At 40.7% G+C, this 20,688-nt stretch overlaps 1 protein-coding gene across 1 annotated transcript in view; it reads right to left on the bottom strand.

Annotated features, from left to right (window-relative positions):
- Positions 1-20,414, bottom strand: part of ezrb (ezrin b) — a 29,763-nt gene extending 9,349 nt beyond the window's left edge. The window contains exons 1-7 of the mRNA XM_040018595.1: positions 20,329-20,414; positions 18,690-18,795; positions 13,127-13,210; positions 7,910-8,005; positions 5,934-6,208; positions 4,969-5,052; positions 4,715-4,861 (exon numbers count right to left, since the gene is read on the bottom strand). Of these exons, the coding sequence (XP_039874529.1) occupies positions 4,715-4,861; positions 4,969-5,052; positions 5,934-6,208; positions 7,910-8,005; positions 13,127-13,210; positions 18,690-18,701 (698 nt within the window). The 5' untranslated portion in view covers positions 18,702-18,795; positions 20,329-20,414. The remainder of the gene's footprint in view (positions 1-4,714; positions 4,862-4,968; positions 5,053-5,933; positions 6,209-7,909; positions 8,006-13,126; positions 13,211-18,689; positions 18,796-20,328) is intronic.
- Positions 20,415-20,688: the final 274 nt, after the last annotated feature.

The following is a 20,688-nucleotide window of genomic DNA, read 5'->3' as shown; positions in this document are numbered from 1 at the left end:
CTTTCATTCTGTTCCAAGCTCAAAATACTGACCTACAATGACAAAGATCTTAATAAAATTAGACTTTTTAAGTAGCTTGAGTGATTGCTCCAATAAAATTTATTTTATTAAAATTTAAGTAATGTTTCCAGCACTTTCCTTGGAATAATGTGCATTCTTATCAGTTGTTATTAATACTTCAGCTCCAGCGGTTAGTAGATTAATAGACAAGTAATCAGCAACTGAGAAGCAAGTCATCGTTTCACTTTTCTTGAATTTATGCTAAAATCTCTAGTTATAGTTTTTCAAATGTAAAAAACTCACTTTTTATGTCACATTATTTTATTTTGGACTAAACAACCAAACTGAAGGCAGCTTGGAGTAAATTTGTGACTCTCAATTCTAGCCCCATTTATTATAAGAATACAGACAGTTTATATATCATAAAGCTATAGAAATAGACTGAACAATCTCATTTGGATCACATTTCATTCATTCTGAGTCAGAATAATCCTCTTAGCATGGATTTCAGTAACGAAGTAGGAGGGATGAATCTGGGGTGTGGCAGGCTACTTGTAGTGCCAAAAAAAAAAACGGAACAAATGCCTGTCTTTCAACACAATGGAGAGGCCGATAATGTGATAATCTGAAAAAGCAGCCGCACACCTGCCAACGAAACTATGAAACTATGAAACTATGAAACTATACTCCCTGAACTGGAATTTCGCTCCAGCTGACCCTGACACATGCCTGTGGAATTGAGAAAACAATGTGGAAGTTATCTGCTGAGTATTTCTATCACACTTCTGTGGTCTACGGAGGTGTGCTTTATCAATTCATTTTGGTAGCACAGAACTCTTTGCTCAAAACTTGTTTCGATTTTTGCTTTGAAAAGGAGAAACCATGAATAAATGGATTTTACTACCAAGTCTCTCTTTTAACTAATTCACTAATGTATAAGAATTCATGTGTAAGAAATATTAGCATTTGATTGCAATGGCTGCAAAAACTAAATATATGAGTAATAAAAGGTGTGCTCCAGCTTCAAGTACTGCTGCAGTCTGTAAATGAAAATTTGTTGTAAATTGACAGTAAAAAGTCAGATAATGATAGCTGCACAAAGCTGAATAGATAACAGAGAGTAATGCTGCATACTCGGGATACTCTGAGACAGAGCTGCATGGGTGCAGCCGTCTTTGCTTCAAGCTGTACACTGGTCCTACAAAAAGCTATGTTGTAGCTGTTTACTGGCACCAGGGGGCAGTGTCAAGAAAATGTGTGGAATAACTGGTCTGTGGGCTACTCTTGTTTGAGTTTCTGCTGTTATGTGTCTTTTTGCTGAGCTCTCATTGCGAAAGACTTTGCACCTCCGAGACTGATTCTCAGCTGGAAAAGGGTGCATGCCCACTCCGGATCAGAATGGAACTGAAAGGCAGACTGGTGTGGCATCTTGGTGACAGGGATACTGTATCAGAGAGAAGGCAAAGCTATAGATTTACAAGCTGGATGCAGTGACCAAAAGAATGATATTGGAGATAGAACTGGCAAAAAGGACCTTCCCTCAAAGGGAGTCTGTACTCAGTGTCAGAGATAAGGAGAGGAGATCAGTCATTCAATAGGGACTCTGAGTAGAGCCACTAAAGGAAGTGGTTCAGGCATTTGACAAAGACCTCTCCTGGGTGCAATGTTTCCGGCATGTCCTACTGGAAGGAGTCACTGTGGCAGACCCAGGACACAATCAAGAGTTTGTGTCTCTAAGTTGGCTTGGAAACACCTTGGTGTCCCCATGGAAGAGCTGAAGGAGGTGGCCAGGAAAAGAGATGACTGGGCGTCTCTGAGTGGACTGCTGTCCCCACGAGCCGGCCAAGTAGCAGAAAACAGATGATGGCTGTTAAAAACAATGAAAACTGTCCACTGCAGCTGCTGTTTATGTCTTTCATGCTGCTTTTTGGAGCTTTTTTTTTTTTTTAACAATATTTCCTCTTCATGGTCCCCCTGTCTGCTTATGCAAATTTAAAATTCCAACCTACATCAAAATCCCCTGCACACAAGTGGCTGTAGCTCAGGTGGCAGAGCAGGTCAGCCACTAATCAGAAGGTTGGTGGTTCAATCCCAGGCTGCCTCCTGGCTGCATGCCAAATATCCTTGGGCAAGATACTAACCCCATGTTTGCCTACTGGTGGTGGTCAGAGGGCCCGGTGGCGCCAGTGTCCGGCAGCCTCGCCTCTGTCAGTGCGCCCCAGGGCAGCTGTGGCTACAACGTAGCTTGCCATTGCCTGTGTGATGTGTGTGAATGGGTGAATGACTGAATGTAGTGTAAAGCGCTTTGGGGTCCTTAGGGACTGAGTAAAGCGCTATACAAATGCAGGCCATTTACCATTACCATTTACAAGTGCATCTGTACAGCTTGCATACCCAAAATCATTCACTCTATGTAGTAAAATGCCTCCACAAACAGACACAATTCTCCTTGAGACACCAGACTCATTCTGCTGATAATATCATTTATTATTTGCTGACTTTAGTAGCTAGCAGAACTAACTTACATCTGAATGTGCCACCAATTAATTTAAGAACCGTCTCATTATGCATTATGCATTATGCCCAGTCTAAACTAAAGCTTAAATGAGTGACTAATTAAGAAACAACCGTGTGGTAATATGTGGCATTAACAGCTACTCAACGAACAAAAAGGCAAAGATTATCAGCCAGCATCTTTACTCTTTTAAAATATGCATCAGTAATCTACCGAAAATCCCAATATTGGTCAGGCTCTACAACAAAAAAAATTTATTAAAGTAACTTGCATTGATATAAAAAATATATATAAATAACAGTTTCAGGTCCAGTGTGTCATTCAAGCTTGGACTATTCAGTGCTACACAGTTAAGGCCAATTAAGAATCTATTTATTACACCCGTTTAACTCCTAAATGCTAAAAAGTGAATTTAGTGTGTGAGGCTGCACTTGCCTGCTAAAGACAAAGCTTTGGCTGAAAAAAAGCAAAAACTGCCCTTTAAAAATGAGCTACAGCAGCGGGAGCAGAAGGAGTTAATCCAGCTCCAGCCTGGGTGAAACCTTGGCTGCACTGTTGCATTGTGGGCCGGCTGCCCTCATTGGAGAGAGAGTGTTGTAGGTTTGCTTCGCATTCTTAAGTGCTGCACAGCTTGAAAAACCAGTCGGCGTAGCCATGGTTACAGCAGAGGGCACCATGGAGGAGAGGCATTTTTATGCTGATCCCAGCGAGCGCACAAAGAGACACTCACACGAGACCTGGTCTGATTCCTAACAATATATTTGCTCTCTTCTTGGAGGTTTCATACCTCAAGCTGTTAAATTAGACTTAAAGTGAAATGAAGCGCAGGAATGACTCAAACACAATGGCAGTAAGGGTAATTAAATCATTTAGATTTGAGAGGACAATAAACCAAGCTTGTAAATGTTCAGTTAGAGGCCTGATGAGAGAGCTGAGATGCCAAGCTTTCTCTTTAAAATGTCACCATTGTGCTGTGCTCATTTGTTCCACAGACATGGCAGACCGCACTGCATGGCAGGAAAGTGGACAAACTTAATACGTGAAGAGTGACAATCGAAGCCAAAGCTGGCAGCTTTTCCAAGCACGGGGTCAGTGACTGAAATGCAAGTCATCTGGGATAACGTGCCCCTTTAACACAGTGTACTTCACTCCAGTAACCACACACAGGAGGCCACAGGGGATCTCAGAAGTCATTTCACCAAACCAGACGGTGATTATCTCCCAAAGTGTCTTGGCCTACAAACAAAGTGGAAAATCACAAGCAATGCCAGAAAGCAATGTGGAAACACCCAATCACCAGTGTGTGTTGGATCTCTCAAAAAGTAGGTCTGCCTTCAAGCACAGCACCACAAACTGATCAAAGGATAGAAAAAATACAAACATTTACTTTGTTTTATTTGTTTGTTTTTAACAGAAAAAATGGGTAGAGATTGACTGTACACTTTAGCCTGGTTAAGCAAGTTTATCTCAGTGTTACCAAAGGTAAGAACGAGAACTGAATCAGATGGAATGAAAGGCGAGGCAAAATGTCTGCAGCTTTTGTATATCATCTGCATGTTTAAATGGCCCAAAAACATTTGCTATGCATCAGGAGATTTTTTTCCCATTCAGAATTATGTAGAGCATGAAGTGAACCTCTACAAACAACTGATAACCTTTATCTCTAAAAGAGATTAGGTCACAGTCACCCAAGGCAGTCAAAAAATAAGTACTAAAGTCATGAAACCACATTATGTGCCAACTTGTGGTCCAAAACCCAGAAGAACTCCAAATAAGAACCTATTATTTGACCTGCACAGCAGACATTTGACTCAAAGTAAACTTTTTTTTTAAATTTCTAACTGTCTGTATCTCCTGTGTCTTCATTGTTATTCTTGTCATACTGCCTGCTGTAGAACAGGAACAGTGATTAAGCACAGACATGAACCTGGCTCAGCCAGTTTAATTGTGCAAATGGTAAATGGACTGGTTCTTATGCACCACTTTTCAACTCTACTTGAGCACTTAAAGCGCTTTATACAGCATGTCTCAAGCCCTTTTTCTACACCTAACACTCACACCACAGATTGCTGGTGATGGTTCAATCTGATTAGTAGATGGCCTGGTCTACCTCCTGAGCCACAGCCACCCCAGGGCCACAGCTACTCCAACAACAAGAAGAGACACCAACACAGAGGCCGTGTACTTGAAGGAGCTTACTTGTCATCCTTCTCATAAATATTGAGTCCCAAGGCGTCCACTCCCAGACGCAGCTCTGTTCCCTTCTTATTCTTGATGTCGAAGTAGTTGACTCCGTACATTTCAAGGTCCTGGGCGATCTTCAGGTACTCCAGCATAGCATCCTCCCTACAAGAACAGGCAAAGATCAGGACATGAAAACCACAATTCCTTTTAGTAATGCAGGATTACACAAAAATAATTCTTAACAGAACTGCAGAAAAACAGTAACTCACTTCAGCATCCCGTGGTGCTCCTCGTGCCACACCTGGATCCTCTCCTCCCACTGATCTTTGGATAACTTGTGCTGTTCCATGACTCTGTAGACAGAAACAGAGAAAAAAATGTATGGGATTAATGTAGAAATATGCTATTTTCATGCAGTTTCTGTTGGTTTAAAGTGGAACTTTATGCTATGGGATAGCATAACGTGGCAACCCTCTGGCTGATCTGGGAATTTTGTTCTCTTATCCTGCATCAAAGATATAGTAAAAAGCACAAAATGCTGTTGAGTTACTTTAGACTTCACGCTCCATCCTAATGCATATATGTTCATGTCTGTGTGGTTGGAGGGGCTTAGAGCTGCAGGCGTGGTTTTTTTGTTGTTGTAGATTTCTAGAAGAATTTCAAATTTCTTGCTTAGATCAGTACAAGGCAGCACTTTGTTGTTTAGTTTTGCAACAATCTCTACACCTTTGGGACAGACACATAAAGCATTACGCCCAGACATTTAAAGTGCCAATTCCTGACATACCCACTCACATTTAAAATCCTGTTCCTGGTTACTAAGCGTGGTAAAAATGGACTCCTACTTTTAACCTGTAGGAGTGTTTGATGATAACTGGCACGGAAAAAATAAATAAATTTATATATATATATATATGAAGAGTAACTGCATATATCTAGGTGAGGGTGGAACAAGAGCCCATCTAAACAGATTACAAGCATAATTTGCTCTTGACTCATTGTTAATTAGAAACAATGTTTCCTCAATAAAATCCATCTCCTCTTTTGTTTCTTTGGGTGGAGACACTATAAATTTCTTTGGAGCTGGTTCAACCAGTGCTGCTGATTTTAAGCATGCTACTTCCTTTTTTCGAAGAAATTTTCCCCATTAAAAGCAAAAAAGGACAAACAAGTGATTTAGATTAATAAGCCAAGTCTGCAAGTCTCAATTAGTGGCTCTGAGCTCACATCTCACCTGTGTGGCAGTAGGCGCTCAGACACCAGGTACCCAGGCCGGTGGACATCCTTATCATAGTCTCCAAACTTGGCCTGAACAGAGTAGGAGGCCAGCAACACGGCTGTCTCTGGTGGGCAGTAGACCTCGTCGCTCAGGATGCTCTCCTTCACCTGCAGAAAGAAGAGCTTCTGGGTGATCTCCTGGATCAGCTCCTCAGAAACGTCCTCAGGGAAGAACTTGCCACGAAACTTGAACTGCAGGGGGTTCTCCTTCTTCACATCCTGAGATGACACCTGGAGAGAAATTATACAATAAACATACTCACTTACTGCCTTGATAAGTTGGTTAAATAAGAGGCTGATATCTTATCTAAGCAAATGCTATCTCAAAGTATTCCAAGTAATTTTATGGACAGGTTTTCATTTTCTTTTCAAAATGATTGTCAAGCTGTGACTTCAGTTTCAAATTGTAAAACTGGACTGTATAAATGCCAGAACTTTCAGAGTGTAAATCAAGACTTTCTGTAGCAAGAATCATCCTGTGAATCATGACGCTATAAAAGCATGTTTTAAAAACAGTTTCTCTAACAAATTTACTATTATTGGCTACAAAACAATCACAATCTGTGGTATAAAAAAGTGTGGATTTGATCCACACTTTAAACCGTATGAAACCCATTGCGCTGTAATGACCTAAAAAGGGGGATCTGCCCTTTCATTTAGTCGAAATAAACTTTATTAACTCCCAGCTACAGTGTGTGTTTACACAATACACCTCTTCCTCTCATTTCAAAACAGGAACCAGGCAGTCTTGATGAAGAGAATGGGACCAGGAATATTCCAGTTTGATCACTGCATTGTGCTGATGAGCTGCACTGTCAGCAGACAGTGTACAGTTTGCTGCTGCTGACTGAGGCAAGTATAACTCTCTCTTTCTCTCTCTCTCTCTTTCCCTCTCTCTTCGAAAAAAAATTATAAATTGACAGGACAGATTAGCATCGTTTCTGGCATTTGTTTCATTCAGAAAGGTATTATTCATAACCTTTCTTCATAACCATTTCAAAAATTATCCCACACATTTTTCTTTCATGTAAAAACGTGGTGCCTCCCTCCTTGCTTCAGTTTGAGATTCAGAAGTAGCACCCAACTAGTGGTTTAAATTTGGAATCCATCAATTATCGTCAGATCAGATTATTAGGACAGGATCAGCTGCAGAGTTGAACATGTGGACTATGGACATATGACTTTATCACCTGGCTGATTTTCTTTAGGCTGCTCCCTTATTCACAAGCTTTACGTTTGATTTGGCAGATTTATTGTTATTTTAAAAACCTAATGCCCTCTTGACGCAACCCCAAAAAGGATCTGGGTCCCCTCCCGGAATCGAACCAGGGATCTTTTGTTTATCAGGCAAATGTGTGCTTTTCACAAGACTGTTTTTGTCCGTTTGATAATGCAGATCAACACTGAGCCGAGGCCAGGTAAAGTGTGTTTACTCATGGAAAGAGAGGAACATAACAGAGGCAGCTATGGTTCACAAAGAGTTCATACTCTTTGTCAAATAATCCACCTCCAGCTGATAACATGTAGCCCTGACCCCATCCACCCCTTCCACCCTCCTTAGCCACCGCAGCACACAGAAACCAGGTGCCATGTCATATTACGCATATAGCAATATAGCAGCTACTGACTGAATGAAAGGCAAACAAGAGACCTTTGAATACATTGCCCCCTCAGAACAATGCATTCTTTCTCTATTACTCCATACTAATCAAAAGGGAAGGGTGTGAAAGGAGCCAGGCAGACATGACATACACGCACAGTATGCAGGAATCAGGTACCATGTAATGAAAAGGAAAGTGCCCATCAAAGTATAAATAAGACACAGGTTTGGCATTATCAATAATAATAATAATCATTCACAATTAAGTATCAATATACACACACACACACACACACACACACACACAAACATATTTTAAAGCTGGGTTTTACCTTTTTGTCCAGTTTTAGCCAAGTGTGGTAACCTTTGCCGTCCACATACTGAAGCCCGAAGTACCAAATTTCACGCAAGCCAATGGTTTTTACCACCTGTACAGAGAAACAGAAAGCACTCAGATTTAGCAGAGCTACAACAGCTATTCCTTTTATCGCCTAACGCACTACAACAGAAATCTTTTTGTAGCTTAATAACATTTTTATTAACTGGATGTGACACAAAGTTTTTCATTTTCAGAAAAATACAAAGATCATGGCCTTCATGCCTTGTAATTTTCCACATAATCACACTAACTTGTAATTTTTCTCCTCTCACAATGACGAGTTGTGAAAAGGCCTTTGAAGGATTTTCAACCTTTGGCAAAGTCTATACAATCTATCCTTAAGATGACATACTCAGGTACCACAGTAATCTGGTGGACAGCCCTCATAGTATTACACATTCTCAGGCTTTAGTTAATGCAGTTAGACACTGCCAGGACAAACAAAGGTACGCTCTTAAATGCTACATGTTTGATCCCTCTGGCCACATAAGATCCTGGGCATGAACCACTGTAAAACCATTCACTGTATTCTTACTGGTCTCTGAGGATCCCTGAGGAACATTTTCTTTTAAATCACAAAAAACACAGTTAAGACAATAAGTAAATCGCCACAACAATAACTGGAAAATATCATTTTTAAGGATCATTCAATATTAATAAGTAATCATGCAGCAAAACAAGACTCTTTTGATTAAATGCAACACTTAGCTAAATCCACAATGTTTTTCTCTTCTTGATAGATATCAACAAGTCCCTGAATGAAAGAAGACTGGCTTTGTTTTAGACCTTTAGATGGATTGTATTTAGTGCAGCAGCAACAAGACGAGAGCCTGGAATAAGAGAGCAAGAGCACTTCAGCCTGTATCTCACCTGTAGTGAAACTCATAAGGCTTGAGAAAACAATCGGTCCTTTCATGGTGCTTTTAGATTTGGGGTCCACAGACTGAGAGGGAGAGATACCAGAAGGAACAGCGACACATATACCTAAATGAGCTTCTGTTTCACATTCAGTTGAAGAAATCCCTGATACCACTTTGTCGTTGAAGTAATCCGTATAAGCTTACCAACAACATTGTGGTTCGCCTAAAAAAATTAACTAGCTTCCAAAATATGCTGTACAAGTTACGGACACCTGCTGACAAAGGATTTTGAAAATAATACAGTTCATTAGAGGTGGATTAAATCTGAACCTGGGGACACGGTTTAGTGGACTGACTTCGCAGCAGGGTGATTTGGCAGGTTGCCTCGACTTTAATGGGTTGCTGCTAGTTTACCTCAATATCCGTCAAGAGCTCTGAAACCCGAGTGTAGCACTTATTCCAGTTAGAAACTTAGCTTCAAGGTTTTTGGAAATTCAATTTAAGCCTTTTGATTACATTTTTAACATTAAACAAAATCCTATATGGTCACAATACCTTACTGTTAAAACTATAAAGTAAAACCAGTAAGACAGATATAGGGTTAAAGTGGTAGAAAATGAATTAATAGACTGAATCCTTTGACTATTTGTTTAAGTTTTAGCAATGGCTTAGACTAGATTATGAGATAATAAGCTTCATCATCACTGTAACATTACATTACTGAAGTCCTGTATTGAAGTCTCTCAGTGTTTTAACTATCACTGTCTTGGTATTGGTGGAGTCAATCTGACAAACAAGCCAAAGACACTACATGCTTATCACAACAGTGGCCCACCCTAAAGCACACCCTGCTTTACTGCACTATTTGACTCCGATGGGATCATCATTCACAAAAACAAACATTGGATTATATTTACTGAAACTAACAACTGAGACCACAAACTCACAAGGAAAGTGTTTACTGAAGTTAATCGTCAACTGAGTTAAAGGGTAGCTTTTCATAGACTTTAATGTAGCTGGACTACTTTCTGCAACCAGTGGAGTCGCCCCCTGTGGGCCACTAGAGAGAATGCAGGTTTAAGGCAGGCACACCCAAACAAGAGGCCATTACTCTTCCTCACGTGCAGTGCACTGCAGAAAACAAGACACTTCCCCTAGTTCTCACTACTGCAAATACTCTGTGTGGTTTAAGGAATTGTCTGCCCTCACCTTGCTAGCACTAAAGTCTTATGAAATCTGCTAATATATTTGCTACTAGTTAGGCAGCACTAACTGAAAACTCTTTTTTTTTTTTGCTAATGATCAGCCTGATTCTCATCCAGAATGAGAATTTCTCATTTTCTTCCAGAGAATGTGTTACGTCCTACCTGCCAGACAGGATATTCACATAACTGAATTTTTACCCAGGAAGCTCTCTGTTAGCACTTTGTCAAGTTTATATCTTTAAGTTACACTGAAATGAAGCATCGTAAAGCAGGTGATCCGCAGTATGGGGCTAACACTGAATCCCAGAATCCCAGCTTTAGTTACGAGGCTGTAATGTCTCCTAATGTTTCTGTCCGTAGCAAAAATGACAAAATGTTTCAGACTTTTAAATTAATGACTATTACCTTACATATGAGCCTTTTTTTTCCAGTGCTGAATTGAATGCCTTTTGGCTAACTTGTGGATGGTTTTACTAAAAAATTCTTGATGACATTACCCAGCATGAATAAGTAAATTTTCATACATAAAACCAAAGAGGCCAAAGAGGCAACCAGGACAGCTCTGCATTTTTCTGGCAATGATTAAGAAAAGAGGGGGAAAACACCTGTGAAATATTTAGCAGTCAGGTTAACGCTAAAAGCCATCAGACATTGAGTGAAAGTCTCTCCTACTGGTTTATGGGAGCTCAGGCCTTGTGGTAAAAGACAGGAATGCCACTGGCCTGAAAAAGCATTACTCACTGGATCCCCCAGGCAGACTGACCCAGAGTGTTCCAGTGACTGAGGCGGGGAAGGGAGAGGTTTCCCCCCCAAACAAGGACCGACCACGACAAAGATGGAGTGTGCCCTGAGGTGGGATTGCCGGTTCGAGGCAAATGACAATGACCATGACCAAGGGAGTGTTGAAAAGCCAGAGTTGCTCATTTTAATAACTAAGAATAGCTCTACCATAACACAACCACAAACATCCCACATTGGAACATGTTACCTCTCTTGACGAGGAACTCAGCAATGTTTTTGTATGAATCTTTGACATATGGGGTTGGGTGCCACATTGTTCTGCTGCCACCTGTCAGACATATTTCTTGGACTTGGATTCGGTTCAAGACATTGCTGAACTGTTTAAAAACGTTGCCATGATTTCAGCTGCTTCACAGCAATTGTCCCTCCAGCTTTTAACTGATCCAAACCAGTTCTACAGAGCTGAAGCTGAAAATCTGTCGAAACCACACCGACGCAGGAGAAAGTATCTGGAGGCCGAACGTGGCCAGATTTAACTAACCACTGCTACTACTGTAAAATGCAGTGGCAGTGATTTTCCTAACTGTGGCTTAAGGCAAAACGAAAAGAAGCAGAAGTCACATGGAAGTGAAACCGTATGAGGGTGTGTAGGGGAGTGGCAGGCGTTTCTCCTTAACAGCAGCATGACAAGGACGAAGGCTATGATCAGCGCTGACCACACGGGCCACGCCAGGCCTCACATTCGCACTGGGAATGAGCTCACTGTTGTTACTCAGCATTTCCACAGAAGCTGCTGAACTCTATGAGGGTACTTCTGTTTTCTGTTGCCGACTGCTTTCAAGGCTTTCAAAATATATATATATATATTTTTTTAAATCAGGCACAAACAGACTTCAGGGCCAAGGAATTTCCAAAGTTACTGTCACACATTTAAACCTGGAGGCACAGTGAACGGTTGCTCAAAGCTTTGGAGATAATTTCCCATGCTTGGAGTAGCAAATTGTATTGATGATAAAAATAGAGCATTGTGAACTGTCTCTGGCACTCACAGAGAGAGAATGATTATCTGTGGCACACCCTACTTACAGCCATTGTAACAAGTAGGCAAATAAAGAGAGGTCAACATCAGGGTCTTCAGTTCATCTTTACTTCAACAAAACTAGTGACGATGACTCTGCTATTTGAAAATTTGTTATGAACTGATCAGTTACATGCAAGTAATTCATACACCACTTTACACGAGACATCAAACATGACCATTTTTGAATCTGGAAGTTTTTGTTGTGATTTTTTAGGTCAATACTACACTTAACATGACTGCATTCAAATGTCTTTGACTAAAAAAAAAAAAAAAAATCAATCCACAGTCGGCTTTACTTTGCTATTGAAAAACAAGTTAAACAGGAAGTGGCTAAAACAATGCCTTCCCTCCCCCGGTGCTGTCGTAAAAGCCACAGAGGAGCTCATACTAATGACTCGTCATCTACATTTGGATCTTTGCTACAGAGTTTCACAATGGCGTCATAAGCAACAGGAAAGTGAAAATTAAAATGGTCTTCTTTAGTAAGGCAGGTGACCAGTAATAGCAACAAGAAACAAAGCCACATGCTATGATTACGTAATGTCATTCAACGTAGTGGGTAAAAATATCAAACTGACTTACATCAACACTCAACTCGCCCCTGATGGAAGACTACAGAAACATAAATCTGAGGTTAAATGCCAGCACAATTAAGCTGTAAGGCTTTGCAGAAGAATGAAGCAACCAGTAATAATTTACAGTCAGTGAAGACCACCGTTCACTAGACAGCTACAGTCACAACAGGTAAATGTTTACTTCACTGTGACCACACCTTTCACTCTGCACTGACACTGTGCAACCAGCCACACAGACTTCATTCACCACTTTAAGCCATAAGCCATCAAGTTGATTGACATATTCATCAAGTTCCATGTTCGCTTCATCTTAAGCGTTATATTTAGCTGTTATTCTTCATCACCGGAAACTTTTAATAACAGTCCCTGATGCTGAAAAGGAGTCTTTAAGGAAAAAGATCCTGTAATCTGGTCTGTGCTGGACAGCTTTTCAGGCCCAGAAGTAATGACTGGAAAGTCACAACAGCCCAGTTTACTGGTGCAATAATACAGGTCACAGCAGTTTGAAAATTAATCTAAATGCAATTCTTTCTGGAAAGGAAACTTGAAAAAATTTCTTAATTTGACAAATATTTTTGATTTATAATGTGCATTAACTTAAGTAACTTAAGTAACTTTTCCACATAATATTGTTTCCAAAGTCTTTAAAATATTTTAAAAGGCCAACACTGATGCCACAGTCAAGTACAGAGGTGATATGCACTTTACCTGGTCAAACAGCTGCTTGCCGGTGGTGCTGGGCTGGATGGCAAATTCCAGCTCAGCGTCCATGGTGGTGACGCGAACATTGACCTGCAGAAAAACATGAGAAAAAAAGTTCAAATGCTGACCCCGAGACACAGAGGGGTGCTTATAGGTAAAAAAAAACAAAAAAAAAAAAAAAAAAAAACAAGGTAAATCATACTAAACTGCTGCAGAACATAGCTGCAATGTGTGTGTTTATGTGTGTGTCAGTGTGTGTTTGGTAAGGGGGGTGTATTTGCAGAGTAAACAGAAGGGGCTCTGCTTTCTCAGAGACAGACCAGCTGATTGAAGGGAACTGTGCTGCAAATCTGGAGGTGTTATTGATTAAAATATGCAGTGACGAGTCCAACTCATGAAAGTAAGATTAGATATCATAAGCACAGCTTACACCAGTTTCCCAAGCTAATAATGGCACAATGTATGTTATTCTGGATGGTTCAACTGAAGGAACTCCATTCACTCAGTCCTATTCAAAACTTCAGAGTCTTTCAGTTCTCTGGTTAATGACTGATCACAGTGACCCGTGCTTACAAAAAGAGGAGGTCCATCGTACTGAAACCTGCTCTACAGGCCCAGAAGTTAATGTCCACTCACAGCCATCCACCCCGGTGATTAACGTGCAGAATCATTTCAAACAATATGACTGCCGTGCTTCGCTGAATAATGAAAACTGACGTCAAGTGTGTCTCATAATGGAGAGAAACGGTATTCTGTATTGTCGGTTTGGTTAGTAATCAGTAAGCACGATATGAAATTTACACAAAGACCATGCAACAATGCACAAATATTTACAGTAGCTGCTTTGAGGTAACCCACATACTGAACCTCTTTTCTGTGGCTATAATGTCAACCGTCTCTGGTATTTGGGGGGGCACAGATACTCAGGGTATTGACTGAGCTTATTAATGCCCAGTGAAAACGATACAAAGAGGTTAGTGGACACAGAGTGAGGAGAGAGAAAGGCCTCCAGTGACATCTTTCATCTCCAGTCCATTGTGAACTACACTGAGCCTCAGTGGTGAACAAACTGAATGACGCCCACTGGAAAAGGGATATCTGGGCCGGAGCAGCGACGAATGTGGTGACTCAGAGGGCCGCTGATTCCCATGAAGCTTTACGGACTGATCAACTAACTGTTACACGCAAATCCTCCAGGGAAGGCAAATCCAATCACAGCAGTGCATGGAAAAGCACCTCACCGCTGTGCCCTTCAGGATATTGTAAGAGCACAGCAGTCAAGTCAGTGGATATTCAAAATGCCCCATTTACTGCCCCAGTCTGCTGCTGCTGCTGTCAAGTCAGGTTAGCCAGTCAACTCACATGACATTAAAACCCAGCAGCAGCAAAGCAAACTCTGCTTTACCAACAAAATAAAAACAATGAAGCACTGAGCTCAACCCTCTAATGGCACATGTGCATACAATTTGAAAGGTTTTGAGTCATTCTCCCAATTAAGCAACCCCTACCCGCTTCAAGTCACAGCTTGGAGGTTGGAGAAGGAGGGGAAGCACTGCATTTACTTTACACAGCAAAACAAAGCTCTCCTTTCAGTTGCAGTGCCCCAGTAGCCTCCAATATCACCATCTACATCCCAGAGGAGAAGGATTACCTACCACAAAAACTTCACCAGAATCGCTCAGAAACGGCTCTATTAAGTATTATTTTTTAGGTTTCTTCTTTTTAAATTACTGTTCTCTAGCGCTTACAGTTTGAGGTGTTACAAATACAGTTACAGATGTAACAGTTACAGATGGAGCATCTAGAAGGAAAAAACACACACACACCCTAACCAGAAGAGAATGGAATATATGAATATGAGTAGGAGACAAGCCAGTGGAAACCAGTGAGTGAGTGATATCTGATCTCAAACTAAGTTCTCCAACGGTAACTCACAATAAACTGAGGCCATTCACAGCGGTAAAGAAAACATGACACATATGCTAAAAATACACCAGGCAAGGACCCAGAGTTCCACAAAGAGCAACTTTAGTCAGAGGAAAGTCCAGCAGTTCATATTAACCATTTATACCCCAGCCTCATATTAATACCGGACTTCAAGATTTTAGTAACAGAAGCTCTATTTCCTAAACCCACTGTAACAGCACAGGTTATGCAAATCACTCCTAGAGGAAGATGCACCGCAGTGGTAGCTATGAAACATTAACAAGCAATCCGAGCTCTATGGCAACACAGATTATTAAGCAGTGAGAGCCAAAACATGGTAACAAGTGCACATGATCTCATTGTCAGAATTAAATGAGGCGATCAGACCGCAATGTGGTGCACAAAGTACCTGAAATCAACTCATTCCACTCCCTTTCAAGCTCCAGTCCCCTATTGCCTCCTTGCTACCTGGTTATTTCTACCCAATCACTGAAGACCAACATATCTGCCTGAATCTAAAGATGTTTTATGCTGACACTGAAGTGCATCCATACCAAAATACTAGTTTAGCAAGGGTTAAGAATGAAGTAAAAAAAACATTGTGATGTCAGAGAATACAGTTTTATCACTGTGTTAATTCACTCATGGTACTCAATGGACCAAGAAACCACTGTTTCAACAGTTGGGAGTGAAAAGGTCTCTACAAGCAAATGTAGAAGGCATTAAATCTGGAAGTGAAAATAAATGACCAGCCTGGATTAAGGCTCACAAGTGGAATCTTTGCACAGAGCCAGGCTGCCTGTTCCTTCCAGTTTCCAGTCTTTATGTTAAAGCAGTCTCCTAGATCTTCTTTATTAACTCCATCTGCACAAGATGTTGTATGGTTACACTGGGTGTGTGTGTTTTAAGGAACAGGCTGGAGGTAATCTTTAGAAAAAGATAGATTAAATTATCTTTTTCTAATCAGGTTAGACACTCATTGCAAGAAAGGTTACTGTAACAGCAATTTGCTTTCACTATTGTTTTTCTTCCTAGAGTGCCATTTCCAAATCTAACATCAAATTGAGACCCTTCAAATTTAGAGGCCTGACTGACTTGGTTATTCCAGTTTCCAAAGTCTATGCGTACATAACCCCTCCCAGCTCTGTATAACCACGAGATTTGATTAACGTTCCTTTGGATGTTTCAGTGGCAAGTTTAAGAAGTTTCTTAAACTACTGGGCATCACCTCAGTAGTTAAACTGTGAATAGGCTACGGTGCATTCTTCGGTGATGACCATTCAATATTTAACCTCTGCATAATTTGCATGGCTTTACAAGAGTCTGGTACAAAGGGAGTCACCATGGCAATATACCAATAAATGACTGCAGCACAGACGGAGAGAGAGAGAACAGGCCAGCTCGTTCTGTCAACATTTAACACAAGTAACTAAAGAATGAGACTTCAAGGACTTGTAACCACTTTGGGATTGGTGAATCACGCCTGGAGGGTGTTCCTCGTATGATTGAGTAATCAATTATTTAAAAGGAACAAATAGCAACAATGGGACTGGACATGAGAAGAAAACACCCATCCACGGTGATGCCAGCCACGCCTTGTGTTGATTTTGTCACAGGGCTGTGATCCTGAGGAAATTCTGGGAGCACTGAGGTTTACTTTGGATAATGTGCAATTCAGAGGGGTGAACGGGAGACCTCGCTGCTCGCGCAAATCTGCAATGAAGTCCTGCCCCACAGTGATAAAACACAATGCAGGAATGATTGGTATCACACCCATCATCGGAACTCTAACAGTTGCAGAGTGCCTGTAGGTTTCTCTCTCAGTTTGATTCACATTTAAGGCAAGTCTGCATTTTTGATCCTTTTCTGCTTGACTGTGACTTCACATTTACATTTCCTGACTGTTTCACAGCAGACGGATGGTTAGATGATTTTGGTGAGTTTTTGTGAATTATTACACATAAGAGCTGAATCTATGGATCTATGTCTATGGTTTTGGCACAGATTTTTTTACACCCATTTATCATGGGGTTGGGACCATTAGTAGGAGCTTATGACACCCCTGAGGCTTGGTTTGTGTCCCTTTCTGGTTTCTCAGGATCATTAGCTAAAATGAAATATACCTTCACATTTGTTCATTAGGGCTTTCCTAAATGTTTTTAGACTTAATTTTGTGTCTTTGAAATAAAGAAATGTGTTAAATTGACACAAAAGGTGCATTTTTATGAAGAAGAGACAAAAACTACCAGCTTTAACTGTCATTTCTCAAACAAAAATGTGTGTCTAGGGGAAGAAAAAGGGATTTTTGAAACTGCACAGACTGATGATTAAGTAAGATAATCTTCAACTGACTAACAGATGATGAAATTAAACAGGCTGAATGTAACATAAGGCTCATCTGACTCTCGCTGTGGGTTTTGTTTCCCAGCTTTCCCCACCCACAGCATCGAAAGAAGAGATTTACTAAAAAAACAGTGTCCTACTGACATTTACTCATGCCATGTCTGAAAGACTGGGCGAATCATGAGGCCACACACTGAATTAGTCTTTAGGATAAACTTTTTAGGAAGAAAAGAAAGGCCTTGTGACTTCTTGGTATCGTGGAAAAAAATACTCTGACATGATTTTCTAAAAAGGCTGTTTTGTGTCAACTGGACTCTGTGTGCTGCTGCTAACAAGACAGCAATGATGTCATTTCCACAGTGACGCTCATGACAACCCTGAGGCATTTCTAAACAAACCGACAAATGTTTAGTGATGCTCATCTGGGCTCCAGTCATTGTCATCCCTATATGAATCTGTTTAACAGCAACCTGTCACCATAATAACACAAAATGCACAACTGCACCTATTTCTGATACTGTTTGCCTTTTTCCCATTGAGATACTTTAAAACTGTGAGTATGACTTGCATGAGTTACTCATGCAAACAACTTGGCTTAATTTATCTTTCTGACACTTTCTATACGGAGAAAAATATTGACATAGGCTTTAATCTAACACATTTCCATAACAAAGAGGGATAGATACAGGACGAGCCATGTGCCACTGTACAGTATGTAAGAGCTCGGGTGGGGCAAAGTGAGTCAGGAGTAACTGAAGGCTAAAAACCTGTTCACATATACATGGTAACTACATAAAATACAGTTTATATAGACAGCAAGTCACTTTTTTTTTGCCAGTTTTCCACCCAACATCTGCATTCAAAGACTTTCCACCCTTATCCAGTAAAAGCATATAGCTATTAAAAATATAAATCTACCCACTTAAACAGCAACCACATTTAAAATTAAACACTGTTCACACTTATCTTTCAAGTAAAAATAAATGGAGAACAATAATAAAGATGTAAGACATTGAGTTTTTTCAGTGGCATTCTCCTTTAACATGACTACCGTATTTTTACATGAGCTAATAATCTCATAAAGCTCTACTGTCATAATAATAGTGTCGCTATAACCACATTTTTATGAGATTCGCATAATACAAAAATAATAAAACCATTTCTTTATATATTTTTCCGAATAGGATTAGACAGATTTGAGAGTGTGGTAATCGTTACCTGCTGTGATTCAGTTAATACAAGCTACCTGTCACAGAACTACAGAGTGAAATTATACAGAAAAATCAAAGGGGCTGCTTACCGCTTTGGGCATTTTTCTGTCCTTTTCCCGGCTTCGAGCGAGGAACTGTCAAATAAAAAAAGGAGAGAGCTGTACTCCGAGCGACTGCGGCTTTCACTGCGCCTTCCTGAAAAGAGAGAAAGAAGAGAAACGAGTTTCGGCCACTTCTGCGCTACTTAAACCCGACTGAGGATAGCGCGACACTCCTGCGGACTACAGTCATCAGGATGAATCACCCTGGAAACCAACAAGCCAACGGCAGCCGGATACAATAACATAGGAAGTGGGCTTTTCAGCCTTCAAATTAAGAGCAGTTGGTCTTACTGGTCATTGTTTTCTAGTAATCCCCTGAGACACTGGTTAAAAAAAAACATTAATCCGTCGATTATTTTTCATATTTATTACAATTATTATAATTATTATTACCCCTCTTAGTACTATAATAATACGAATTATCAATATCCTTCCACAAAACAAAATAGAGAAATCTTCAGTCTATGAGGAACTTCTAAACCTAAGTATTTTCATTTGGAATAACAAAATAAAAACCCATGTTTGCATATTCAAATGGATGTATTTATTTAATTCACAGTGATCCATTGATGGGCACTACCATACTGCTTATCAGTGGATCAATGACGCGCTGTCACGTACGTGGGGTTAGGTTAAGTTGTGACTCTAAACTGGTAGTGTGAATGTGTATCTAACACTTATGGTTATCCATCTGTGTTAGCCAGCAACAGACTGATACACATTGACCTATACACCTATACACATTAACAAGGTAAAATGGTGATGTTGGTTGTTTGGCTTTTTTAAAATTCTCTTACAGCCATTTCTTGTCTTTTATCAACGAATACCAAAAATGTCGCGCTTGAAAGGCTTTATTTTGAAATGTAACACCGGATATCCTGAAATCTTGCTTTACCTTAACACTGAGTCACACAGACACCATGCAGCTTAGCTTTAGTACAGAAACACACCTCAACCACTACCTTTGATAAACGTAATGGTCCCCACCCGTCTGTGGTTTTGGTCTTTTATTTTGAAGACGTCATTATCTCAAAAATCCACACCCCACTTCATATTAACGGAAGCCTTTCATGCTCAATATTTGCCTGCATCGCGTCACAAAGTCGATTAAAAAGAAAGAAGTAGACAACAGAAACAATGCTGTTTTACAGTGCATTTAGCGCAAGGAGTGCTCAGCTACAGTGTGACAAAACGGGACAAAGTGACGGCAGACAGGGAATATTTCACCGGGACTGTAATGTCTGCGCTGGGTACACACCCACATCGACGGGGAAACGACTCAAGCCCACTTTATGACACGTTCCACTTTTTCCACTAAAAAGATTTCCTAATAAAAATACACGGTAAAAGATTTAGACGACTAAACCGTGGGCTCCTAAACCCACGCTGTCTTAATGCTCCCCTTTGTGCAGAAGCTTCATCTGCGCCGCCCTCAGCCACATTCCCATTATAATCCCAAAGACACCTGTTGTGAGATTTGCCTGCTTTGTATAGTGCAACACAAAAAAAGAGAGCAAAAATAAATAAATAAAACCAAACAAAGTCTTATTTTGCAGCTCTTCCATCTTGCTTTGCTGCCGGGGTCGGTCAGCAGGACGGAGGTGTTGAAATAAGAATAAAGTCTTACCAGAGATGAGACGGTGGTTTGCACGGCGGGTCCGCACACTCCCTCTCCCGCTGGTGCTCCAGTCAGGCGCAATATGGCGCTCATACATCCCTGTGTGCCGCCCTTGCAGGCTGCAGGGCAGCAGGGTCAACACTCGGGGCCCCTGGGACCCGTAAGGGAACTCTGAGGGACTTCCCAACAAAACCATTAATAGTTTCATTGATGTTTGATGAGCATTTTGGGTGTTTTCCCTGCTATAGTGGGGAATCTTGGTGGTTTGTCACAGGGCCCTCAGCTGCAACGTTAAGTGTGATAATAACAATAAATAAATATAAGTATGGTGTGCAATGGCTCTTATTTAAAGTTAGTGTGATGAAATTA

This window comes from Simochromis diagramma, unplaced genomic scaffold, assembly GCF_900408965.1.
Source record: "Simochromis diagramma unplaced genomic scaffold, fSimDia1.1 OVJJ01000802.1, whole genome shotgun sequence".
In the NCBI taxonomy this organism is placed as follows: domain Eukaryota; kingdom Metazoa; phylum Chordata; class Actinopteri; order Cichliformes; family Cichlidae; genus Simochromis; species Simochromis diagramma.
Note: the sequence above shows the minus strand (reverse complement) of the source record. Positions and strands in the feature narration are given on the sequence as shown.